This window comes from Octopus sinensis, linkage group LG6 (assembly GCF_006345805.1).
Source record: "Octopus sinensis linkage group LG6, ASM634580v1, whole genome shotgun sequence".
In the NCBI taxonomy this organism is placed as follows: Eukaryota; Metazoa; Mollusca; class Cephalopoda; order Octopoda; family Octopodidae; genus Octopus; species Octopus sinensis.
The window spans coordinates 78973068-78999092 of NC_043002.1; the positions used below are offsets into that span (position 1 = coordinate 78973068).

At 36.8% G+C, this 26025-nt stretch overlaps 1 protein-coding gene across 3 annotated transcripts in view; it reads left to right on the forward strand.

The window, feature by feature from the left end:
- LOC115212738 (murinoglobulin-1) overlaps positions 1-26025 on the forward strand; it is a 184609-nt gene that overhangs the window by 157417 nt on the left and 1167 nt on the right. Inside the window, exons 28-37 of one of the 3 annotated variants that reach the window (XM_029781388.2) lie at positions 5173-5360; positions 5803-6021; positions 6453-6568; positions 8121-8205; positions 10884-10958; positions 11890-11989; positions 14704-14892; positions 18109-18385; positions 21770-21838; positions 24241-24377. In XM_029781388.2, coding sequence (XP_029637248.1) covers positions 5173-5360; positions 5803-6021; positions 6453-6568; positions 8121-8205; positions 10884-10958; positions 11890-11989; positions 14704-14892; positions 18109-18385; positions 21770-21794 — 1274 coding nt within the window. In that variant the 3' untranslated portion in view covers positions 21795-21838; positions 24241-24377. Of the gene's footprint in view, positions 1-5172; positions 5361-5802; positions 6022-6452; positions 6569-8120; positions 8206-10883; positions 10959-11889; positions 11990-14703; positions 14893-18095; positions 18387-21769; positions 21839-24240; positions 24385-26025 lie in introns of those variants that run through there. The other 2 variants (XM_029781387.2, XM_036504062.1) reach the window with 2 other exon arrangements.

The window sequence follows — 26025 nt, forward strand, 5'->3', positions numbered from 1 at the left end:
TACTAATAAAATGGAACTGGTGTCTAATAAACTATTCACTATTCATAATAATTATTCTGCTGAGATCAAGTTTGCCTTTCATCCTTTCAGGGGTTGATAAAATAAGCACCAGTTGCATACTGGGGTTCATGTAATTGATTTGCCCCTCCCCCAAAATTGCTGGCCTTGTGCCAAAATTTGAAACCAATATTTATAAAAGTTTATTTATCTAAAATGTTTCCCCAAACAATTTCATTTATATCATGACATCTAAGTTATTAAACATAGATTTCATATTAATCTGATGCAAGTATTATTTACACAAATATGACACATCTATTATTACCTCAGCTGAAAACTTGCTTACAAGTCCTATTTGCAAAAGTTATTTTGCATTAGGCACAGGAATATGATAAAGCAGTTTTGCATTGCCACTACATATGGTTCCAGATTTGATCTCATTTTGTGTACCTTTGGAAAGTGTCTTCTATCATAGCTTTATCTTGTAGAATTCATCACATGATAGCTGTTTATGCAAAAGCTCATCATATATGTAGTTTCATCATTGGTTTTATATCTACTTTACCATGCTGGCATAGGTTGGATGGAACATTTTCGAGGTAGTTTTTTTATAACTGGATACTCTCTTTGACACCTATAATTTTAGTTGTCTTTAACCCTTTAGCAAATATTTTACTTGTTTCATGTTCATGCTGGCCAGATCTGGCTTCTTGCACCAACCCTACAATGTCATTTTAAAAATAAACAATCACAAATCTCAAAGCGACAAAATATTACATGATTAATTCAAGACAATGTGAATAAATAAGCATTACATTTGACAGATTAATCTGAATGCTAAAGGGTTAATGATATGCTGAGATATGAGCTACCTATTCTAAAACTCAGGATACACACAATGTGTGTTTTGCCAATGTATATCAGCAAAGGATATACACATTGGCAAAGCAAAAACAAAAACCTGGTGCTTTACAAATGAAGTCCCTTGAGTTATTTCTTCTGTTAACCCTCTCGATACCAACCCTGCTGAAATGACCTCTGGTTCTGTAGTACAGGTCTTATTTTCATAAGTTTTGAATTAGAATCTTCCACCAAACCTTAGTCACAATTTATGTTCCTAACACTAGCTTAATGATAACTAAGTTACAGATTGTCCACAGATGCAGGGACAGAACGACCGAGGAGCCGCCAGTTACCGAAACAGACACTCCGAGGATTTTCACCAGTTGTGGCCCTAATACCACTCGGTGTCAGACCAATCCGACGACATAGCTCTGACACTACCCGTTGCCAGCGTCCCCACCACGATGAGGAGGGGATGGACTTTGGGGGCGCAATCCATCATACTATTCACAATAAAATATGTTACTGATCTAAAATCAATAGAACAAAATTGAATATCAAAAACTGTGATCCATATAAGGGACCCTAATACCCTTACAAATTTTTTAACTTGTTCAATAATTTACTGGCAATTACTAAAATTGGATATCCTAAAGCAATCATTCTTCATTCATTATCTTATACTTGTTTCAGTTATTGAACTGTGATCATACTGGGGTACTGCCTTAAACGGTTTAGTCAGACAAGTCAACACTTGGTACTTATTTCTATGTTTGGTGCTTAATCTGTTGGTGTCTTTTTGCCAAACCACTATGTTATAGAGATGTAAACAAACCAACACCAGTTGTTGAGAAGTGGGATAGAGGGTAAGCATAAACATAAAGACACATGCATATATCTATCTATCTATATATGCTAGGATAAAGTCAAAAATACCAGTTAGGTTTTCGATATATATATATATATATATATATATACATATATATATATATATATATAGTAAACATATATATATATATAATTGTGAAATAGAAAGATGAATAATCTTGTAGTAGATTAATCACAAAATTTAACCGATACCTTAGTAGCAAATCACAGCAGTAAACAGCACGGTTGGAGGTACAACCATCTGGCGTTGCAACCGTGCGTTGGTGCGATAATTGAAATTAAAACATTATTGGTGAATTGAAGAAATGGAGCTGAACGCAGATTGAACAGAAATCGTTTTATTTCATTCTACACGTGTTTCGAAAGGCACAAATTACCAAAATCCGATTGATAATATGGGACCATATTGTGTCTTTCTCTTCAGGAAGAAAAAAGGAAATCCGTTGGAAAAAAAACAAAACAAACAGAGGCGGAGCAAAAAACAAATCGACGTGCTCCTAAGAGCCCATGGCGAAACTGTTTATCATGTATGTTGAAGAAACCGGTGGCTGAAGAATTCAACGGGTCAGGCATCGGTCAATCATGTGGGGTGAGGGTGTATAGATGTTTCTTTGTGACCGAGAATAAAGTTTCTGACTATTTAAAGAATATTGGATGTTTTATAAGGGCGAGAAAAAATCTACTTAGAGACGTGTGGTGTGTGTATACTGTTCTATATATGTGTGTGTTGGCGTAGGGGGTAGAAAACATTTTTTGTGTACGTTTGTGCGTTTGATCGTCGGGGCTGTCAGTGGCTACTGCCGTGATACCGTTGGGTGGCAGAAAGAAAAAAAGAAAAAAAATATATATAATATTATGTTTTTATGTTTGTGTGTGTGTGTGTTCATCTAAGCCTGCCTTGTCAAGGAAACCCCCGCTGTGAAAAAACCAAGCCCCGTTGTGTCTTACAGGAGTAATTTTCCCTTGCAGTGGTTAATCATAGATATCTAAAGGCTATTTCAGAATTTGTTACCAAGGGCTATGGGTGCGGGGTATTATTTATGAACGCTATTTAAGGCCAGATAAGTGTAACGCCGCCAATGGGGGCATCGAAAACCGACTGTAAGAGCCACGTTTAATACCATCCGGCCTCTGGCAAACAAAATATGGAAGAGGTTCGGAGACACAAAGGTTGCACTGTCTTCTGCCCCTATCAATGGGAGGGCCACCGACAAATTGACCATTCCACCATTCCAAGCCTATAGCTTAAGTTCGCATCCTTCAGTCGCCATATTAGCTTACTGAGTCCCTGGTCTGGCGCTTGTTCACGTCCCGAAAATTGCGTAATGGTTGGAGACACGCAAGACAATCTTGAGGATGATGCCCCTACATAAGTGAAGGCATCTGAGTCCGTGTAAACCTTGCATTGGTAGACTGCGTTTTTGATCTTGGAGTTCGCCGACGTGAATCTTAATCTGCTAGGATTGTTTTCTGAAATTAGAACTGCGTTCCTGTCACTATATTCGTTCTGAGACCTGCAGCCGCTTACTACTACTCTATTTCCACACGTTCCACTACGTCACTATTACTTAGGAATAACCCCTGATTCTCCCTATCTATCAGAGGCTGTCATTGCTGTCATTGCTACTGCCCGTGGTACTGCTATTTGCGGGAAATGATGCTGGGGATGCTAATGGGGCTCTCTACCTACACTCTACCCTCCCATTGTTACCGTCACCACAACAAACACCCCTATTTATAACTATACCCCTAGTGGGTACTCCCTGGCTGAGCTGAGATTATGTGTCACTGTACTGGCTACTGCTCTCATATGTACTGTACTGGCTTCTCATATCATCCTACTATAATTATTCCTACTGAGCATTAAACCGGGAGCGGAAGAGGCTGTGCCTCCGGAAAAAGGTGATAGGGTCTTAGTAAGTAGCCTATTATTATGGGAGGCGATTATCTGGCGAGGTTTTTAGTGTTGGAGAAAGCTATCCTAACTTTATGTGAGTTACCGTGGAGTAATATTTGGAATTTTCTGGGGAAGTTTTGGGATGGCTTGTCTAAAAACATGAGGGGGGGAGGAGTTAGTTTCTAATCTGCTTACCAAAGGGGATTACAACCATATATGCTTATTCCTATCAGTGTGATGGGTCGGGACGCCCAGCTCTCTCGCATTCGGGTGGGTGATTCTCTCGGATTGAATAACGGTCTGGGTTAGTGTAAGACCTCCCGGACCGATAATTATCCTTGTTCGCTAAATTAATGCGGGAGCGGACTACCCCTACCCGCATCCGCCGCGCTCCCGTCCTTACTTAAAATGTTAATGTTATATATATAGCCACTGACAGCCGCAACGATCAAACGCACACACGTACCCAAAAAAGTACACACAAAATGTTTCTACCCCTACCGCCAACACCAACACACACATATATAGAACAGTATACACACACACCGTCTCTAAGTAGATTTTTTTCTCGCCCCTTATAAAACATCCAATATTCTTTAAATAGTCAGAACTTTATTCTCGGTCACAAAGAAATCATCATACACCCTCACCCCACATGATTGACCGATGCCTGACCCGTTGAATTCTTCAGCCACCGGTTCTCAACATACCTGATAAACAGTTTCGCCATGGGCTCTTAGGAGCACAGTTCGATTTTTTTTTTTGCTCCGCCTCTGTTCTGTTTTTGTTTTTCCAACGGATTTCCTTTTTTCTTCCTGAAGAGAAAGACACAATATGGTCCCATTATTCAATCGGATTTTGGTATTTGTGCCTTCGAAACACGTGTAGAAATGAAAAATAAAACGATTTCTGTTCACATCTGCGTTCAGCTCCATTCTTCAATTCACCAATAAGTTTAATATATTATATATATATCTATATATTTATATACATATATATTATATATATATACATAGTATATATATACAATTTTAAAAATAGGATAAAATCTTCATAAGAAATTATCAAGTAGTTAGCATGAAAAACACCTCATAAGGAAAAAAATTATTAATTATTCCCTTTAAATATATTTATTATATTAAGGGCATTACTATACATAAATGCCTCATGCTAGGAGGGACTCTTAAAGTCAAAACTACTGGTAATTTTGACTTTAAGAGCCCTCCTAGCATGAGGCATTTATGTATATAATGCCTTAATATAAATATCTATATCTATCTGCGTGTGTGTGTGTGCGTGCGTGAGAGAGAGAGAGACACACACACATACAACAGGCTTCTACACAGTTTCCATATATCAAAATCACTCACAAGGCATTAGTCAGAGAAGGACTCTAGTTGAAGTCATTGGCCCAAGGAGTTGTGCAGTGGGACTGAACTCAAAACCACAAGGTTGCAAAACAAGCTTCTTAACCACACAACTATGCCTGTGCCCTATTTATTTATATTATTTATTATTTATTTATTTATTCATTTATTTTACAGGGGAAGAAACATTTTGGTTGAATTCAGAAGACTCCAATTCTATAACATCTATGGACATTGAAGCAACATCTTATGCTTTGCTCTCTCTTTTGGGAACGGAAGCCACCAGCAAATGGCAAGATTTGAGACCAGTTATCAGGTGGCTTACCAAACAACGGAAACCTATGGGAGGATTTATGGCTGCAAAGGTTTTTATTATCTTTTTTTAAACTCCTCAGTTTCTTTTAAGTTATGTGTGTGTGTGTGTGTGTGTGTATACGTGCATGTGTTGGACAGTTTGACCAGGGCTGGTAAGCTTTCCCTGAAGAGATGCTGGTGCAAGGTTTCCGCCCCGACATCTGAAACCCGGAGTTTTATCATGGCAACTGAATAATTGTCATCATATTATATTACAAATATATATATATATATATATAAATGGCGGTGCCTAGCATGGCCACAGCTTGTGAACTAAGACTGATTCAATTCAATTCATATAAATGAATGATCATCATGGCTATTCCAATCTCTGCTGATTTCCCCGACAATGTAATATAGCCTCCACTTGATGTACTGAGTACTGTACTTTAGTTGAGAATCCTTCTGTTTCTAATGGAATTACCTACAATCTAAAATCTTTTAATATTTCAGGATTCAGTTATAGCATTTCAAGCCATTTCCCAGTATGCACTGATGTGGTCAGAGCGACAGGAACCAGCAGATATAACCATTTATATTGACAATGAATATGACCCAACAGAGACCTTTCAACTCACTAACCAAAACCAGTTTGAATTGTTCACTTATTCAAAGCCATTTAAGAACAAGATTCGGATTGATGCTGAAGGCAGAGGTTGTGGTATCATTCAGGTAAACCTTTCTTTATTCGTATCCAAACAGTGAATGTAAATATATAAACATTTGAAGTATCAATATTTTATGCTCTATATATATGCTTGCATATATACACACATGCATACATACATAGATACATACACACTTGCTTACATACATACATTATATAATATATATTATATATTTATACATGCTACTTACTTACTTACTTACCTACATACATCTTATACATGCATACATACATGCTTACATCATACATACATCATACATATTCATACATGCATACAACATACATGCTTACATATTTACATACAACATACATGCTACATACATACATGCTTACATACATACTTGCATAAATATTTGAAAAAATAAATCCTCACCAAAATCAAGTTGGTCTAACCATATTAATATTCTCTGTATCTTTTTTTCTTATACATTTTAAGACTTCCTTGACATACAATGTTCTTAATCTAAAACAAGAACAGAGCTTCCATTTGCGTGTATCAGTGGAAAATACTTACAATAACTGTGCTGAAAGGAAGCTGAAAATCTGCAGTCGGTTAGTGTTGGTTTACTTATTTCTTATTTTGTTGATTTTCGTTTTTCTTTTTAAATATCACTTTAAGATTACAGAGATGTACTTGCATAGCAAGTGACCTGACCTGATCTGAGATTGTCTGCTGGAACGAAAACAATTACAGCGTGGAATTTTTAAGTGAAACCAGCGTGCAATAGTTTAAGATTAGTTATATCATTAGGGTGTTGGACAAAATGTCTTGCAGTATTTATTATGGCCTTCTATATTTCAGAATTCAAATCCTGGCAAAATCAACTTAGCTTTCATCCTTCTAGGGTTACAACTAAATCCACTTTACAATTTGTCACAAAAAGCATGTCCTTGTGCCAATATTAGAAAACATTATTCTTTTCTAATCTAGGCACAAGGCCAGAAATTTTGAGGGGAGGGGACCAGTTGATTAGATCGACCCCTGTATACAACTGGTGCTTAATTTATCAGCCCCGAAAGGATGAAAGGCAAAATCGACCTTGAAGGAATTTGAACTCAGAATGTAATGATGAACAAAATGCTGCTAAGCATTTCATCCAGCATGCTAATGTTTCTGCCAGTTCACTGCCTTTTAGAAAATTCTTTTCTACTCTAGGCACAAGGCCTGAAATTTTGGGGGAGGCAGCTAGTCTATTAGATCGACCCCAGTATGCAACTGGTATATAATTTATCGACCCCAAAAGGATGAAAGGCAAAGTTGACCTTGGGAGAATTTGAACTCAGAACGTAAAGACAAGTGTGCTAACATTTCTGCCAGCTCACCACCTTATTAGAGAACCTTATTATAGATTTCCTATATATACTGCTCTCAACTAAATGTTAGTTGAAATCAACTTCCCCCATCCGTGCTCAGAAATTGCTGACCTTGTACCAAACATTTGAAATCATTATTATCTCTGCCTTAGCAAAGGCGGAGGTTTTATTTTCAGTCATGTTTGCTTGTTTGTTTGTCCATGGACAAGATATCTCAAGAACCGCTGGGTAAATTCAGATGAAACTTTCAGGGATGTTCGGCCCCATGACTGATTAGATTTTGGGATCAATCTGGTACCAGACAAGGATTCTGGATTATTTTTCCAGTTTTTTATACTTAATTTTTGAGAGCAATCGGGTTCATTTTTAGTATTCTCGTTTGTGAGAGCAGTCGAGTATATTTCAGGTATTCTCATTTTAAAAATCATCTCCAGCTAATCATTGAGAGGATGTTGGTGTTGCCTTGGCGGAGGTTTGCGCTCTCTGAGTGCTCTTGTTATTATTGTCTTTACTGCTACTACTACTTTATTAGCCATTAAAAAAAGCATCAACTACAATGGAATGTTCTGCTTGAAAAGCTAAACTTTTTATCTTCCTTACAACAAACCTATTTATTCCACTTTCGGAATTGTTTATACTCTCTTATTCCTGATACATATTACAAGTTTCATCATTTGAAGAACTTAATATTTTTGGAAGCAGCATGAATACCACACCATCATATTTCCCAATTATCTGTATCTTTAATTTTTTAATGTTTAATTATCAAATTGTTGTTTATTTCTAATAGTTACACAGGGAGGAGTGAAAAGACAAATATTGTTATAATGGAAGTGAAAATGCTAACAGGTTGGATCCCACAGCAAATTGTTGATGTGAGTCGCTTTATTATATCTTTGCTTTTTCACTGACTTCAGGTGCTAGACTGTGGCTATGCTGGAGCACCACAAAGTTTTACTTGACCATGTAGTCAGAAATTTGCTTTCCAACCACATGGTTCAAGGTTCAGTTCCACTGCATGGCACTCTCAACAAGTTTCTTCTAATTTAGTCTCAGGCTAACCAAATCCTTGTGTGTAGATTTGATTGAGGGAAAACTGAAAGAAGCCTGTCATATATGTATTAGGTCATCCCATAAATAATGCATTTTTTTTTATATTTCTTTTATTTTTCGAAATTAAGATAAACAAAGTTCTTTTTTAATCTAAAATATACTCTCCTTCATCTTCTACAATTCTCTTCCAAATATCTGGTAGACTTGCAAGGCCCCTCTTCCAAAATTCACTTATCCGTGATGAAAAATACTCCTCCAGTGCTGTTATGACCTAGTCTACAGAATTCATGTTTTCTCCATCCAAAAAATTTTGAAGACCACAGAATAAATGATAATCAGATGGAGCAACATCCAGCAAATATGGTGGGTGGGGCATCGTTTCCTATTCAAACCGCTCCAGCTTTTGGAATGTCATCCTTGCTGTATGTGAATGAGCATTATCCTAATGGAAAAATATTTTTCATCTTGAAACCAAAGATGGTCATTTTCCTTCTAGCACTGGCTTGAATGACTTGTTGAATGACCAAATCCAAACTTCTCTGCTAATTCCTCAACACTTATAATGGGATTTTGTTCCACCAGCGTTTGCAGGACATCCTTGTCGAACTCTACAGATCTTCCAGGATGAGGCTTGTCTTCTAGGCTTAGTTTCCCACTCAGAATTTCCGAACCACTGTTGACACTGGCTTACACTTATTATCTGATCCCCATATACTACATTAATATTCCTCATACTTTCCATTGTGTTGTTACCATTCTTGAACTCATAAAGCAAAATATGCCAAATATGTTCCTTTGTCACTTCCATTATAGCTTTGGAAAAATAACTGTTAAAATTGAACTACACTCTTCAAAACTTGCACTAAGAATAAGGACAAGGTAAAATTACTACCTGCTTTTATAGCAAGTTGATGCAGGTAGTTTATCCCATCCCCCTCTGACCTTTAGTTCATGCAGGTGGAAAAAACCTCATTACTTATGGAATGACCCAATATATATATGTATACATTTTTGTGTTTGTCCCCCATCACCGCCACTTCACAACCAGTGCTGGTTTGTTTACATCCCTGTAACTTAGTGCTTTGGCAAAACAAGACTAATAAAATACATACCAGGCTTAGAAAAAAATGGGGCTGATTTGTTCAACTAAACACTTCAAGGTTGTGCCCTAGTATGGCCACAATCTGATTGAAAGAAGTAAGATAAAAGATGAAAGTCATACATACATACACACACACATACACACAACCACCCAATCCTGAGAAATTAAGCTTCTCAAAACCAGAAGGGTGTAAAACTAATCCGAAGACCACAGATCCAATCCATCACTGGAACTATAAAAATTTGTCAAATTTTCCAGAAGTTTATCATTTAAATATATATGAGCATGTCTAGATATGAAGCTATATACATGAGAATACATTCATAAAGCAAAACATACAAACCTGCACATATACATGCATGCATGCATGCATACATACATACATACATACATACATACAAACAAAAATACCCTGTTGCTGATGCTGAAAGTCCAATGAAGGAGCCTTAAATCTAGATTAGAAACCAGCTCTTTCTCTGTTGGCAAGAAATCTTGAAATAAAACTGGACAAGGACATGCATACATGTATGTATGGGTTAACTGAAAGTAGTACCTGTGATGTATTGGGGACAATTTAAATGTCTTTACCTCTTGACTGTAAATGTATCATCTTGTGTCAATATCAGAAATCACTATTATCTATTTGCTTAAGACAACGCACAGGTGGAATCATTAGCACGCTGAGAAAAACGCTTAGTGGCATTTCATCTGTCTTCGTGTTTTGAGTTCAAATTCCACCAAGATCAACTTTGTCTTTCATCCTTCTGAAGTCGAGAAAATAAATAGCAGTTGAACACTGGAATCAATATAATCAACTGATCCCTCCTCCGAAATTGCTGGCCTTATGCAAAAATTTGAAACCAGTATTATCTATTTGCTTATGAGATATTGTAAGATGAGTTGTCAGAAGTGAGTGAGTGTTGGAATAAACACCTCACTCCTTTATGTTCCGAGTTCAAGTCTTATCTACATAGACTTTTCCATTCATCCCTCACAAAATAAGTACCAGTAATATATTGTAAACAATTGAATGTATTATAATGGACACACCAGCCCTAGAACTGTTGTCCAAGTGCAGAGACAAAATAAATTAATTATTTCTACTCTAGGCACAAGGTCTTGAAAACTTTGGGAGAAGGGGGCTAGTCGATTACATCAACCCCAGTGCATAACTGGTACTTATTTCATTGACCCTGGAAGGATGACAGACAAAGTCAACCTCAATGGAATTTTAACTCAGAACGTAGCAGCAGATGATATACCGCTAAGCATTTCGCCCAGCATGCTAACAATTCTGCCAGCTCCTCACCTTTGAGACAAAACAAAATAAATTAATATTTACTGCTTATCTAGTTTTGTATCTGCTTTAATATTTGTGTTGTTTTAATGATCTTTCAGCCAAAACATACAGAAAAAGTCGGTGTTAAAAAGTATGAAATGACAGAAGACTATGTATATTTATATTTTGATGAGGTAAGTGTAAAACTACACATAGAATTTCTATAATACACATATGTGCTCCACATTATACATAGATTTATTCAACTATATATAGATTTATTCTGTTGCACATAGTTTTACTACAGTACCCATAGATTGACTCTGTAAAGGAACTGTCTGGAACAGGTTGTGTCTTTTGCACTGTTTGGGTGCAACACAATTTCCTTCTTTGTTTCCAAAAACTACCGGTGTCGGGAACAAGAAAGCAACCTTAGAAAATATGACACTTTATTTCGTTATTTACATAAAGAAGGCACGTTGGTGTAGGTACAGCAAGACTGAAGTTAAACATTTGTAAAGATAAACCTCACAAAAACTCCAGCAGCAACAGAGCCGGTCAAATCCCAAGCGTCTGGGACTGGAGCATAGACTGATAACACGTTAAACACGTCTTCTCTCTTCAGTAGCCATGTCTCAAGTCACCTAACAAGGAACACGATAGAATTTTTTTCCCCAGTCTTTAGTGCATGTGCATGAGGAAACTTCCTTGGGCCTTTCCAGAAGGTTCCAACCCCGTGCACGCACACTGAAGAATGACGTCACTACAACTCTACTTCACATAACCTTAATTGCTCTATCTACCATACTGCAGTCAATTTGAATAGCTGGGCCCTCTTTCTCCCAGCCATTCTCCTCATCTAGCAACCTCTCATAGTAGCACTTCTATGCCTCTTTCATTTTTTTCATAAGAGCAAGTGTACCATTATCATTCCATAACACACTTCTCTTCATGCAGTATCTCAATTCTCTCCTGTACACTGCTTTGCAATCCAGACTGCATCATGCTCTGAGCTTCATGCTGTACATAGAACATTGGAAAACCTCTTTCTTTCTGCTTTTATCTTTGATAAATACAGCTGATGTCTTGCTTCTTTTTTTTTTTTTTGTTTCTTTATTTGTAAAGATGAATAAAACTGCAAAATGTATTGAAATCGAGATTGAACAAGTGTTGGCATTGAGCAGTCTTCCAGCAGGAGTGGTTGTCTATGATTATTATGATAGAGGTCAGTATCTTTCAGTATGTACATACATATATATATATATATATGATCATAGTTTAGCTGGCTGAAACTTCAAAGCCACTATCAACAAAATTCTTGTATAAGAATAATAAATTTGTACTCTACAAATGTATATAATGTAAAATTGTTTTAATTATAACTGAACATAAAAACAAGTATTAACACACACACACACACACCTTTTTTTGTTTTACCATTTGTTTTTCCATGCTGGCATGGGTTTAGATTGGATTTCATTTGAACCATAATTTTACAGCTGGATGCTTTACCTGTCACCAACCCTTACCTGTTTTTCAAGTAAGGGATTTCTGTATTCCATTGATCTTCAAAAGCACAGTGACTAATCTTAATGCCAACAAGGAATGTCAATAATGTCACCCATTTCACTCAAGCCATGATAAGCACAGAATATGGATATTCATAAGCATTCACACATGTGTGCATGCACACACATACACACATGATGGGCTTCTAGCAGTTTCCCTCTATCAAATTCACTCATAACACATTGGTCACTGCAAGACTATAGTAGAAGACACTTGCCTAAGATACCACACAGTGGGACTGAAACTGAAACCATGTGATTGCAAAGCAAACATTTTAACCATACAGTCAATAGTCCTTTCTACTATAGGCACAAGGCCTGAAATTTTGGCAGAGCAGGGCAGTCGATTTGATCGACCCCAGTATGCAAGTAGTACTTAATTTATCGACCCTGAAAGGATGAAAGGCAAAGTCGACTTTGCCAGAATTTGAACTCAGAATGTAGCGATAGGCGAAATACCACTAAGCACTTTGTTCAGTGTGCTAACATTTCTGTCAACCCACCACCTTAACCACACAGTCAATAATATCATACAGGCCTGCACTGTTGAACCTTATCAAAAGTGTCTGAATTTTATGCTAACTAGGTATGATTTGAAGAAGATTTGGCTGCTATTTTTTGTAAGTCAAACAATCCCACAGAGATCCCCTTATTGGCTCAATCAATATGGAGAATCAACAGAATCATTAGAGCATAGAGTGGAATTAACTTGAGGCATTTGTTTTGGTTGTCTGTATTCTAAATTTATATGTTCCTAAGGATAACTTTGCTTTTCATTTTTTGCTGATCCTCTTACAGATGATTATATCTGTAAAGTATGTGTTAGTTGGTCTTTCTCTTTGTCCCCAAATCCTAGCATTTCCATATAGTTACTCAGACATTTATTAAGATAACTGAGTGCATAAATTATTTACTAGTGAATTTATAATTAGAGTAGATGAGCTGTAGATTTAGAAGCAGTCTATAAATATTCTTCTTTCTTATTTCAGAAGAGATGTTCACATCTTCAGGGCAGTTAACATCAATCACAATATATGACTTTTTTTTTCAATCCCTAATAATTATATCAGGCTTGTTCTGTTCAAGCATGGGAAAAGTTTTGATGGGAATGTTCCACCAATATTTTTTGTGTGTGTGTTTAAGGTGCTGAACTGGCAGAATCAATACTGTGCCAGACAAAATGCTTTGTGGCATTTCCTCTGTCTTTGTGTTCTGAGTTCAAATCCCACTAAGGCTGACTTTGCTTTTCAACTTTATTGGGTTGATAAAATATCAGTTGAGCTCTGGGGTCAATGTAACCAATTTACTCTCTTCTCCGAAATTGCTGGCTCTGTGCCTACATTTGAAACTAATATATTTTTTTGTGTTGATATGCATGCAGTGAACTAAGGTAACACCTCTTATTTTTCAAGCACCTTCCAGAGTATTTGAGCAGTTTCAAGCAGTGCTTATTATTATTATTATTATTATTATTATATTATTGAGTGAGAGAGCTGTGCATGCTATCAAAGTGACACTGGGGTAAACTATACGAAGCCCAGTGTACACATGCATCGCAACCATATGTGCGTGACATGGTGATCTCATATCAAGATAAACAGCACATGACCTTGCAAGTGGGGCCCGGTTAGAATTTTCTTCTGGTCGAGTAACCCATCCCGCTCAAAAGGTCCCTGAATAAGGGTTGCTTAAGGATGTTGAATGAAACACCCATGTTCCCTGAGGTGAATTATTCAAACCCCAAAGAATCCTTCTCAACACATGGCTATGATGCTCTCCCACTACTTCTGCTCATGATCAGAGATGCACATATTGTCAGCCACTAAGGGACATGCTCAGCTGGTTAAGGTCAAACAACTGACAAGCAAATCTGTGGTATTGAGCAGAATATTTGCTGTAGCCCATCTTTTATACCAAGACAAAACAATGTACATGATAACACTTCTAATCAGTTAAGATCAGAAGCCACGAGAACCACTGCCTGGTACTGCATCAGGGCATTTATTATTACTATTATTATTATTATTATTATTATTATTTATTATTTATTATTATTATTATTATTCAATAATCATGTTTTTAACATGTACTTTCACTTCACTTTTGATTATGTACTTGTCTGTATGTTTTTTAATCATACCTAATGCACCTATTATTATAGGGTTTTATAATCATTATTATTTGTTGTTGTTGTTGTTGTTGTTGTTTTGTTTTTTTAAGCCCTAACTCTACAGTTATTTCTTTTATGAAAATCCATTGATTATGTCCAATAGTCTAAAGCAGGAAAAGACATTAATATAATCCATAATTTCTAGTGTACCTGTCCTGTGATTCATTTAATTGTCATTTTCCTTTTTCTTATATCTTCCAGATGTGATTGGTCATACGTTGTATGGAGTGAAAACAACATGTGGAACTAAAGAAGAACTACCAGTAGTTTCTCAAGAAGAATATGAAAATTCTATGACACAACAAAGACAGCCTATTGCACTACCTCCTGCACTACAAAAGTTGTTGAAGCTAAAGTCTAAAAACGTAAACCATATGAATGCTGCAGCAGGTATGTTCCTAAACTGGAAAACTAACAATCGTGGATCATTTATTGTTACTTGATTGCATCTCCTCAGGTGTTGTTCTTTCTTATCTACATTTCACTCAGCTCTATTAAAATATATTCTTAGGAAGTTTGCTACATTCTAGTAGTTGTCATACCACTAAGTTACAGGGATGCTAACACACAAATACCTGTAGTCAAGTGGTGGTGGGTGACAAGCACACACACACACACATGCAATGAGCTTCTTACCAAATATACTCACAAGACTTTGATAGGCCCAGGGCTATAATAGAAAACCCTTGCCCAAGGTGCCATACAGTGGAACTGAACCCAGAATCATGTGGTTGAGAAGCAAACTTCTTAATACACAGCTGCACCTGCACCCATACACACACAAACACACACATATACACACATACACACACAGAGCCATACCTGCACTTATGTGTGTTTGTATGTATACACACACACACACACACACACTACACACATATAATTGACTGATGACAAGCAGAAACTAAACTATTAAAAAATTTCTAAGATGAGGTTAATAGTTCAAATCTTTCTCTACCCCGCACCCCATTAATACAAACTATGGTTTACTTTTTCAGTAAACATTCATCTCTTCTTGCCAAATCCTATTACCACCTCCACAATCATTTCTTCTTCTCTCTCCCTTTCTTCCCCTCTCTCTCTCTCTCTTTTTTCTTCTTCACTCCTCTTTTTTCCTTTCTTCTATCTCTGTTCTTTTTCTTCTCGTTTTTTTTTTCTTTTGTCATTCTCTCTTTTCCCAGGCTGCTATTGAATTAATTGGCTCTATAAATTTGGAGCAAATAAATAACTTCTGGCTCCTGGCAAGTATTCACGAGAACAAGCTGAGATTTCGCTAACTTCCATAGATTTGCAATTCTTCAGATACAATGGCAAACACTTAAGTAGCCTTGTAATCGTTGGTCGTAGTTTTGTAACAAGTTACAAATAAATAAAAGTCTCAGCATTACATATTACAATAATGTTTTAACCCTTTAGTACTCAAAGTAGCCATATCCGACCCAAATATTGTACTTGTTTTATAATCAAACTGGCCAGATCAGGCCTCTCATACCTATCCCACAATGTCATTCTAAAAACAATCACATCGTTGAAATCTCAAAGCTCCAAGATAATGCATGATAAATTCATGTCAATGTGAATAAATAAACATTACATTTGACAGAATAATCTGAATGCTAAAGGGTTAAATTTGACAAAGTAGGTCAATTGTTGGAATGTTGTATTTGTCTTGCACCAAATCTATATGAAAGGGCCTCTCAAGGCAAACAACACAGCATCTGGTGTTCTAACAATACATCCACATTAGGTGCTGGTGGCACATAAAAAGCACCATCCAAACGTGGCCGATGCCAGCGCCGCCTTGACTGGCTTCTGTGCCGGTGGCACGTAAAAAGCACAATTCAAACGTGGACGTAAAAAGCACCCACTACACTCACGGAGTGGTTGGTGTTAGGAAGGGCATCCAGCTGTAGAAACACTGCCAGATCAGACTGAAGCCTGGTGCAGCCTCCTGGCTTCCCAGACCCCAGTCGAACCGTCCAACCCGTTCTAGCACAGAAAACGGACGTTAAACAATGATGATGATGATTATGTATGCTGTTTACATTAGTCAAACTATATGTCCTGAACTTGGTTGTTACTTTCACTATGTTTTGGCTGTTGTATGCTCCAACCTTCTTCAGGTGGTACCTTGTGATTCATCTTAGTGCTTTGCCTGGGATTGAACTTAGAACCTCTAGGTTACTGCACTGCATTAACCAACACCTTTATCTGCTATGCTATGCCCGTAGGCAGTGACAGTGAATTTTTACGGCTTACCCATTGATGTCTTATGTCAGGTCTGGACTGATTATATTGTACAATTCCACAAAGGGGTATTGAAAAGTTCTTGTCTTTGGGTAAAAGAAAATACTGGATGATCAGTCCGTTTATTCTTTTACACATTTCAGCCCTAAGGCTGTGGCCATTCTGGGGCACTTCTAGTATCCAACATATTCTCCTCTCAGATTCACACACCCATTGCAATGTTCCTTCAGTTTTTCTCAGCCCTGTAAAATAACTCAGATGGTTGGGCCTCCAACTAGACCTTTCAAGATACCCATAAAGCCAGGAACTTTTCAGTACCCTCTCATATATGCTGGAGTGTACAACAGCCGAAACATAGTGAAAGCAACAATCAAGATGAGAACACCAATCTGACTAATGTAAACTATGTACATAATGTTTTTCATATTTCTCATTAGGTTTTTGTGTCTTATTGTTCCAGAATATAAAAAGTTCATAGAGAATGAGGATTGGAAGAATTATTAGAACATTAAACAGAATATTTTTTTTAGTATTTCCAGTATTTAGTTTCACTCTTTCATCCCCATGTTCTGAGTTCAAATCTTACTGAGACCAATTTCTGATGTCCATTCATAAATCCATCCATTTTCTCCATCCACACTGTTCCTGGGAGGATCATGGCAGTTGTGTTGCTCACAGGCACTTCCTCCATAGAGCTCTATCAGAAGTAACCATCACTACACTTGCTGGCTGGATCCCCAAGCATGACCAACTGAAAAACTGTGGATATTATTCAACCATCTCATTCTTGATCAACCCTTGCATCTGCTGGTTGGATCAGCTTGAAGAATTCATCTTGCAATTATTTCTTCTGACATTCTAGTCATGTCTGTAGTACCTGAGTTATGACCTCTCAAAGCAGAGAAGTAGTGGCTTGACTAAGAAAGATTTATTAACCTTTAAGCTATACAACCTGTCAAGTAATATTATTCTAGAGATCCAAGGCACCGAGCTGGCAGAAACGTTAGCACGCCAGGTGAAATGCTTAACGATATTTCATCTGCCATTACGTTCTGAGTTCAAATTCCACCGAGGTCGACTTTCATCCTTTCAGGGTCAATAAATTAAGTACAAGTATTGGGATTGATGATATCAACTAACTCTCTTCTCTCAAAACTACTGATTTTGTGTCTAAATTAAAAGCAATTATAATTCCATCTAATACATGTCCAAAGCTGTTCAAAATCAAATAACTATGAGCTGTACTGATCAGGTTCTTCATAGTTTCAAGACTCTTTTTACCATTTGTTTGTTTGCTCAAACAAAGACATTTTACAAAATAAAATCTTACATATAGTAAACTTTAGTTTGAATTTTCAGAAACAGCCAGCTCTATCACAGAAAATCAACAGAGTGAATCAGCTATTGTACCAAATGACACCCAAACCATTAACACAGCTAATAGTACCTTCAACGCAACTTCTCCACGTAGAAAAACTGTTGCTGAAATAAGTATCACATTGAAAACAACCAGTGTCAGTTTTCTCACAGAGTATGCCGAGCCAATACCAGTAACTACAGCGTCCAGCACAAATGTAAGTGCTGAAACAAGCAAAGAACCTATTGTGGTCAATTTATCAAAAAATCATAAAAAAAAGGTAAGCTTCAATGCTTTTCAAATTATATCAAATTATCATCATCATCATCGTCATCATATACTAAATGATGATGATGATATTGGAGATGATAAAGAAAATTTGTATTAATTGATAGCTACCGTAAATCCTCGAGTATAATCCGCATTTTTTTCCCAAAATTTAAAGGTCAAAATCCCTAGTGCTTACTATATACGAGATTAAAAATGAAAAATATTTTCTAAGCAATATCCGAGTCTCTATTTGCTGTCCGGCAATGTTTATTCAGATGCATTTTGTGATGCTTAATAGATTAGTGCTAAATAGTTCATCCTGCTGTTTGTATTGGCAGTTTGCATCATTACCGTGGCAAACAATAGCTACTTAATTAAATACCAGTATTAAATGTTTGAACTACTGTGGGTCTTTACTGGGGATTTAAACCTGTACATTAATCTCCAATAAAACCTTTTATACATTACATGCCCATAAAATGCCTCATAGATCTTATTCAGCTATGTTTAAACATGAAGTTATATTATATGCTGAAGAGCATGGTAATAGGGCCGCCGGAACAAAATTTGATGTTGACGAAAGCAATGTCAGGTTATGGAGAAGAAATAAAGATGAAATTAAGCAGATACCAAAGATAAAGAAGGCAATAATAAAGGACGTTACCGTATAGATTTTTACAAACCAAGGACGTTATATAGACTTCCTTGACTCAAATTAGAGAAGGGGTGAGTATTATACACAATGTTTAGGTTTTTCAGAGGAACAGCCCCCTAAAAATCCCCTGCGTATTATACTCAAGGGCGGACTATACTCGAGGATTTACGGTATAATACATATCACGTAGTATGCCTACAAGCCATAGAATGAGCCTCTGTACCAGCAATTATTTACCTGTGCAGTACCATCTCTCTGGATGTATTGTGAGTTCTAAAGTCGATGGATGCTATGGTGGTTCTGTGTGTTTAAAGGGATCATGGTGAAATAGTCAACCCCTTAGCATTCAGATTACTCCATCAAATGTAATGTTTTTTATTCGTTGTTTTGAATTAATCATGCATTATCTTGTGGCTTCAACATTTTGATGATGTAATTATTTATTATTCGACATTGTAGTGTAAATGTGAGAGGTCAGACCTAACTAGTTTGAACATAAAACAGGTAGAATATTTGTGCCAGGTATGGCCTGCTTAAACACTGAAAGGTTAAACCAGGTACAAGATTTATTTTAAATGGTCTGATATAATTTTCATTATATAGGCGTAGCAGTGGCTGTGTGGTAAGTAGCTTGCTTACGAACCACATGGTTCCAGGTTCAGTCCCACTGCGTGGCACCTCGGCAAGTGTCTTCTATTATAGCCTCAGGCCGACCAAAGCCTTGTGAATGGATTTGGTAGACAGAAACTGAAAAGAAGCCCATTCTATATACACACACATATATATACATATATATATATATATATATATATATATATATATCATCATCATCATCATCGTTTAACGTCCGTTTTCCGCGCTAGCACGGGTTGGACGGTTTCGACCGGGGTCTGGGGAGCTAGGGACTGCCCCAGGCTCCAGTCTAGTCTGGCAGTGTTTCTACAGCTGGATGCCCTTCCTAACGCCAACCACTCCGCAAGTGTAGTGGGTGTTTTTTACGTGCCACCTGCACAGGTGCCAGAGGGGTCTGGCATTGGCCACGTTCGGATGGTGCTTTTTATGTGGGGGGGGGTGCAGAAATATAGGGGAGCATCAGTGGGGAGGGGTGGTTCAGAGAAATGATGACAGGTTCTAGGCAAGAAGAACGTAGGATATCAAGAGAGGGGTAATGCATGGTGAAATAGCGTATTGAAGAGGGGTTCGAAGAGTAGACACCTATAATGGTGGTGGGAGAAGCGACATCCGGTATAGATGGAGCAAAAATATAGAGATATCCGGTATTGGTGGTGGGGGTGGGCAGGGCGGGTGCACCGCGAATACACGATGGCGTATTATAGTCGAGAGGAGAAATGGATAAATTAGTTAAATAGTCGAGAGGAGAAATGGATAAATTAGTTAAAATAATTAGATAGAGAAATTAGATAAAAATAGTTAGATAGATAAGAAAGCATGTATGATCGATCGAGAAGTGAAAATAAATAAGCATTCAAACTTATCTGCGCTCGGGTGCTAGATGAATGAATGAGAGAGCAAAATGTTGGGGCTGCCTTTAAGTAAAAATTGTCCGGAAGAGGAATTTTTGGACAAGGCGGAAGTGTATTAAAGGAACAGGCTTCAAGATGGCGTATTATAGTCGAGAGGAGAAATGGATAAATTAGTTAAATAGTCGAGAGGAGAAATGGATAAATTAGTTAAAATAATTAGATAGAGAAATTAGATAAAAATAGTTAGATAGATAAGAAAGCATATATATATATACATGTATGTGTGTGTGTGTGTTTGTGTGTCTGTGTTTGTCCCCCCAACATCGCTTGACAACCGATGCTGGTGTGTTTACGTCCCCGTAACTTAGCTGTTTGGCAAAAGAGGCCGATAGAATAAGTACTAGGCTTACAAAGAATAAGTCCTGGGGTCGATTTGCTCAACTAAAGGCAGTGCTCCAGCATGGCCACAGTCAAATGACTGTAACAAGTAAAAGAGTATATACAAATCTTTGCCCTCTTTAGTAATTTCCATAAAAAGTTAACCCAAGAGACACTAGTCCAATGCAAATATCTAAAAGGAGGTACATGGGATTCTATGAGAAATAATGGATAATAAATGACTTTGCTAAATTAGCTTCTGTTCAACTAAAATAATAGGGGATGTGGTTTTGTGGTTTTCTAGTAACTCAGCAACCCACCTCCTTTTACTGAATGATATTCGCAAGTTGCCATTTGGTGGAAGGGGTTTGTTGAGAATCACTGAGCTAGATGGTTGCTCAACCCATTATGAATATATAATGAATTATATTATCAATTATATCCTACCATCATAAAAAGGTAAGACACAATGGATAATGTTGTCCTTGATAACCAGTGCTCTTCCAAAGGATGGATGGTCAAAGCTGCAACACTTTTGATCATAGGTTTGCTCAGTCAGGGCTTACTTAAGGCTAAAACAACCACACCAAATACAAGTAATACAGCTATGAATCAAGTAACAAAAGAGTGAAACAACTGTATGGTCAACTACATATATTAAGTAGTTCAAATTTATAGAAAAACAAAAGATGAAGACAGGTATAGGAACAAATAAGCATATTAGTTTGTCACTCAGGAAAAAAGGAAAAGTCCTTTACATTTCGAGCCTATGCTCTTCAACAGAAAGGAATGAGGAAATAGAGAGAGAATGAAAAAAAAAAATGTGTAGAAAAACGCTAAATTAAAACTAATTATTTTTGTGGCTCTTTATTCTACAGAATTGTCCAGTATGCTGGGATAATGTACCAAAAGATTATCACAAGTTATTCTGCAATGCAGTAGAAGGTAAATAAAAATCTTTCATTTTGTATCTATTAAGTTCAATTTTTGACTATAAAACTATTACATCATTATTCATTCTGGAATGTTGGATTTCTTTTCATTTCGTTCTCGTAGCATAAAAATTATTCTACTATATTGACTTCTTTGTATTAGTATTTGCTGTGATAAGCCATTACAGTAGTATTTGAGAAAACTAGTATCATTATGTACATTATTAGATAATTTATGTGATTTCACATCAATTACTCCCTGCTGAACAACATAGCTAAAGGAAAAAAATTTATAAAGGGAGAATACTAAATATAAATATGTTAAGGTCTCTCATATTTAATTTCTGTTTAGTATGCAGAACACTCTCCTGATGTATTTGTTCTCAAAGACAAATTGTTCATATTCATAACCAATGTGACTACTTTTCCTCTACTCACACACACAAGTGAGTGGACAAATGAAAAAAGGTGGCACTCAACATATTTAGTAGGAGTTACATACATTATTTAAAAACAGCTTGACTCAGCTTCATGCAAATTAAGTCAAACTGTTATTGTGTGGAAGCACTCCGTCGGTTTCGACGACGAGGGTTCCGGTTGATCCAATCAACGGAACAGCCTGCTCGTGAAATTAACGTGCAAGTGGCCGAGTACTCCACATACACGTGTACCCTTAACGTAGTTCTCGGGGATATTCAGCGTGACACAGAGAGTGACAAGGCCGGCCCTTTGAAATACAGGTACAACAGAAACAGGAAGTAAGAGTGAGAGAAAGTTGTGAAAGAGTACAGCAGGGATCACCACCATCCCTGCTGGAGCCTCGTGGAGCTTTAGGTGTTTTCGCTCAATAAACACTCACAACGCCCGGTCTGGGAATCGAAACCACGAGTCCGCTGCCCTAACCACTGGGCTATTGCGCCTCCACTCAAACTGTTATTAAGTAATATATATATATATTGAAAATAAGGAGAATCAAGAATTTGAACATTCATACTTTAAGTTTATTTCCTGTTAGTATAATGGCCTTGGAATTTTACTCAGAGAAATTCGGTATCTACCCTCCTCTTGCTATATAAATATATATATGTGTGTGTGTCTGTGTGTTTTAATGCAAAATTGAGGTGAACACCAATTTTCCTATGTGATCGGCTTGAAGAACTGTTGCAATATTTCTTAACATGAAACCAATGGTAGCCTTAATACACAAATAAAGAATCGTTATCTTCCAATGCGGTGTTGAGCACTCATTCTCATTGTTTGATATTGATGAGGTGTGTGTGTGTATATATGTAGGTATGCATACTTTAGGACAATCAGTAATTTGTCATAATAGTACTATGAGTATTATTATGACAAATTACTGGTTGTCATAAACTATACATATATAAATATCCTCTATTAACCTAATATTGAGGTCTCATTCTTTTATTGTCACTTTATTATAATATATATATATATATATATATATATATATATATATATATTGGCTTCACGGAGACAGTGACAAGTGACTGAGACTATTGGCAATATTCCATGCTTGAGAAGACCTGTCAATTGTAGTTGTGGCCCATGCCGGTGTTTTATAACTGGCACCCATAAGCACCTCCACTCTTGGAGTGGTTGGCATTAGGAAGGCCACCTTCTTTCATTTGTCCACTCACTTGTGTGTGCGTGTGTCAGTAGAGGAAAAGTACCGACATTGGTTATGAATATCAACAATTTGGCTTTGAGAGCAAATACATCTTGAGAGTGTTCTGCATACTAAGCATGTCAAATCAGATTGCAACCTGGTGCAGCTTACCAATTTTCAGTCAAACCGTCCAACCCATGCCAGCATGGAAAAACGGACATTAAATGATGATTGATTACTTATAGTTTTACCAGCTGAATTGAATATGTTTCACTGTGGAGGTCTATTAAAGTCCAAACATATCTGTTGTTTTCACTAACTGGCATTGGCTTAACCCTTTAGTGTTCGCATTATTCTGCCAAAATTAATGTTTTTTCATCCACATTGTTTTGAACTAATCATGCATTTATCTTGTAGCTGTGAGATTTTGATGAGGTAGCTGTTAATTTTTAAAATGATATTGTAGGGCTGGTGTGAGAGACCAGATCTGGCCAGTTTGAACATAAAACAGGCAGAATACTTTTGTCCAGATATGGCCGGTTTAAATGCTAAAGGGTTAAAGACCAGATCCATGCCAGTTTTCATGGTCTATATTATTCACAAGTTTCTATTGGATCTTGTTAGTTATTTTCTTTTCTTGCAGGTTTTAGATTTTAAACACTCCCACTAAAGGGATTGTTTTCTCTCTACTAATAAGAGTTCAACTCTTTAAATATATCACATTTATGAAAAAAAAAATTCCATTCTATATACATTAATATCAAAACTTTATTTATTTTTCATAGTTTATAAAATATCTTCTGGAAAGAACAAAGAACATTTAATACGAGTGATGGCAGATCTTCGGCCACTGAAGAAATTACAAATTAAAAAATTTGTTGTCCCCAAAATGGACAAATCTTGTGAATGTGCCTGTATAAAGGAAAGAGGTAAGGCTCACAATGTATTGATTTTGATTTCATTAATCTACCCACTACCCAACCAACTTTCAACACTGTAAATAGAAATTAATTCAGTAAGCAAACAAAGAAATGAAGCAGTGGTATTTCATGAAGGTATATTTGACTTAACTAAGCCATGTGCTTCAACATTAAGATGTTAGACTCCTGGATGTAAGATTCTGGTTTTGATCCCTGGATCAGGTAACACATGTTCTTCAGCAAAATACTTCATTTCATATTGCTCCAGTCCACTCAGCTGGTAAAAAATTAGCAATCCTATGACAGCCCAGGTTCCTATTCAGAGAGAATGAATATATATATATATATATATATACACATTAGAGAAACCAGCCTTATGCTCCTTACAGAGTAATGCAGACTAATCAGATTTGACTTAATACTTGTAGTGCATTGTTTTCTTTGAAAGCTGTATTCAATAACTATGGCTTTTGATGATGTATACAATGTGAAGTATGAACATTCCTAGTCACAATACTAGTATACTTATACTATTTCAGCATCTTTGTGGATGTTTATTTGAATTTATTCTATTTCTCCCATAAAAATGTGAGCTTTATTTAGAAATACCATAGCATCTCTACCAGTTAAATACCCCTTAACCAGTTTATTTGTATGATCTTCAATAAGCTCACAAATAGAATGGAATTAAATACTTTAACTATACTAAGGTTTGAACATCTGACCATGTAGCCATTAGTCTAGCAACTAAAGCTTACAGCAGCAACTGTAATAAAAACCCAATTCATGAGCATCTGGCTTTTGATTTAAAGTCAAATATGTCAGATGATGACATTCAAGCCTTGACTTACCCATTTTCCTTTTAAATAGTAGCAAATTGGTCTCAAATTGCACCCTGCATTTTGTAATGGATCAAGCAACCACAGAAAAAAAAAAATCCTCTTTCATTTACTTTTTTTTTTTTACTTGTTTCAGTCATTTGACTGTGGCCATGCTGGAGCACCACCTTTAGTCGAGCAACTCGACCCTGGGACATTCTTTGTAAGCCCAGTACTTATTCTATCGGTCTCTTTTGCCGAACTGCTAAGTGACGGGGACGTAAACACACCAGCAACGGTTGTCAAGCAATGCTAGGGGAACAAACACACATATATACGACAGGCTTCTTTCACTTGCCCAAGATGCCACGCAGTGGAACTGAACCCGGAACCATGTGGTTGGTTAGCAAGCTACTTACCACACAGCCACTCCTGCGCCTTGGTTAAGATAATTATATTTATTGTACAGTAATTTAAGTATTAAATAGATAGGAGGGGTTTGGGAAACTGCTGCTTCCATTAGCAAAAAGATTTCTTTACTCTGTAAATCAGAATGTTGTTGACATATGGCAGTAAAATTTAGGTACTAAATTATGTGACAGTTTCAAAATTCTCCATATCAACAAGCTTGAAGTGTAATGCTTTTGGAACATTCTTCAGACAAGATGGCAAGCCAATCACCTGTTTTGACAAGTCCCTTACAGATAGCCATCAAGAATCGAGATGGCAATGTCTATAAAATATCTTCCTATGTGTAAATATTAACTCCAAGACCTTTTGAAATTTGATAGTCTAAATACATTATTATCTTCTTTACTTCTCTTTCCACCGT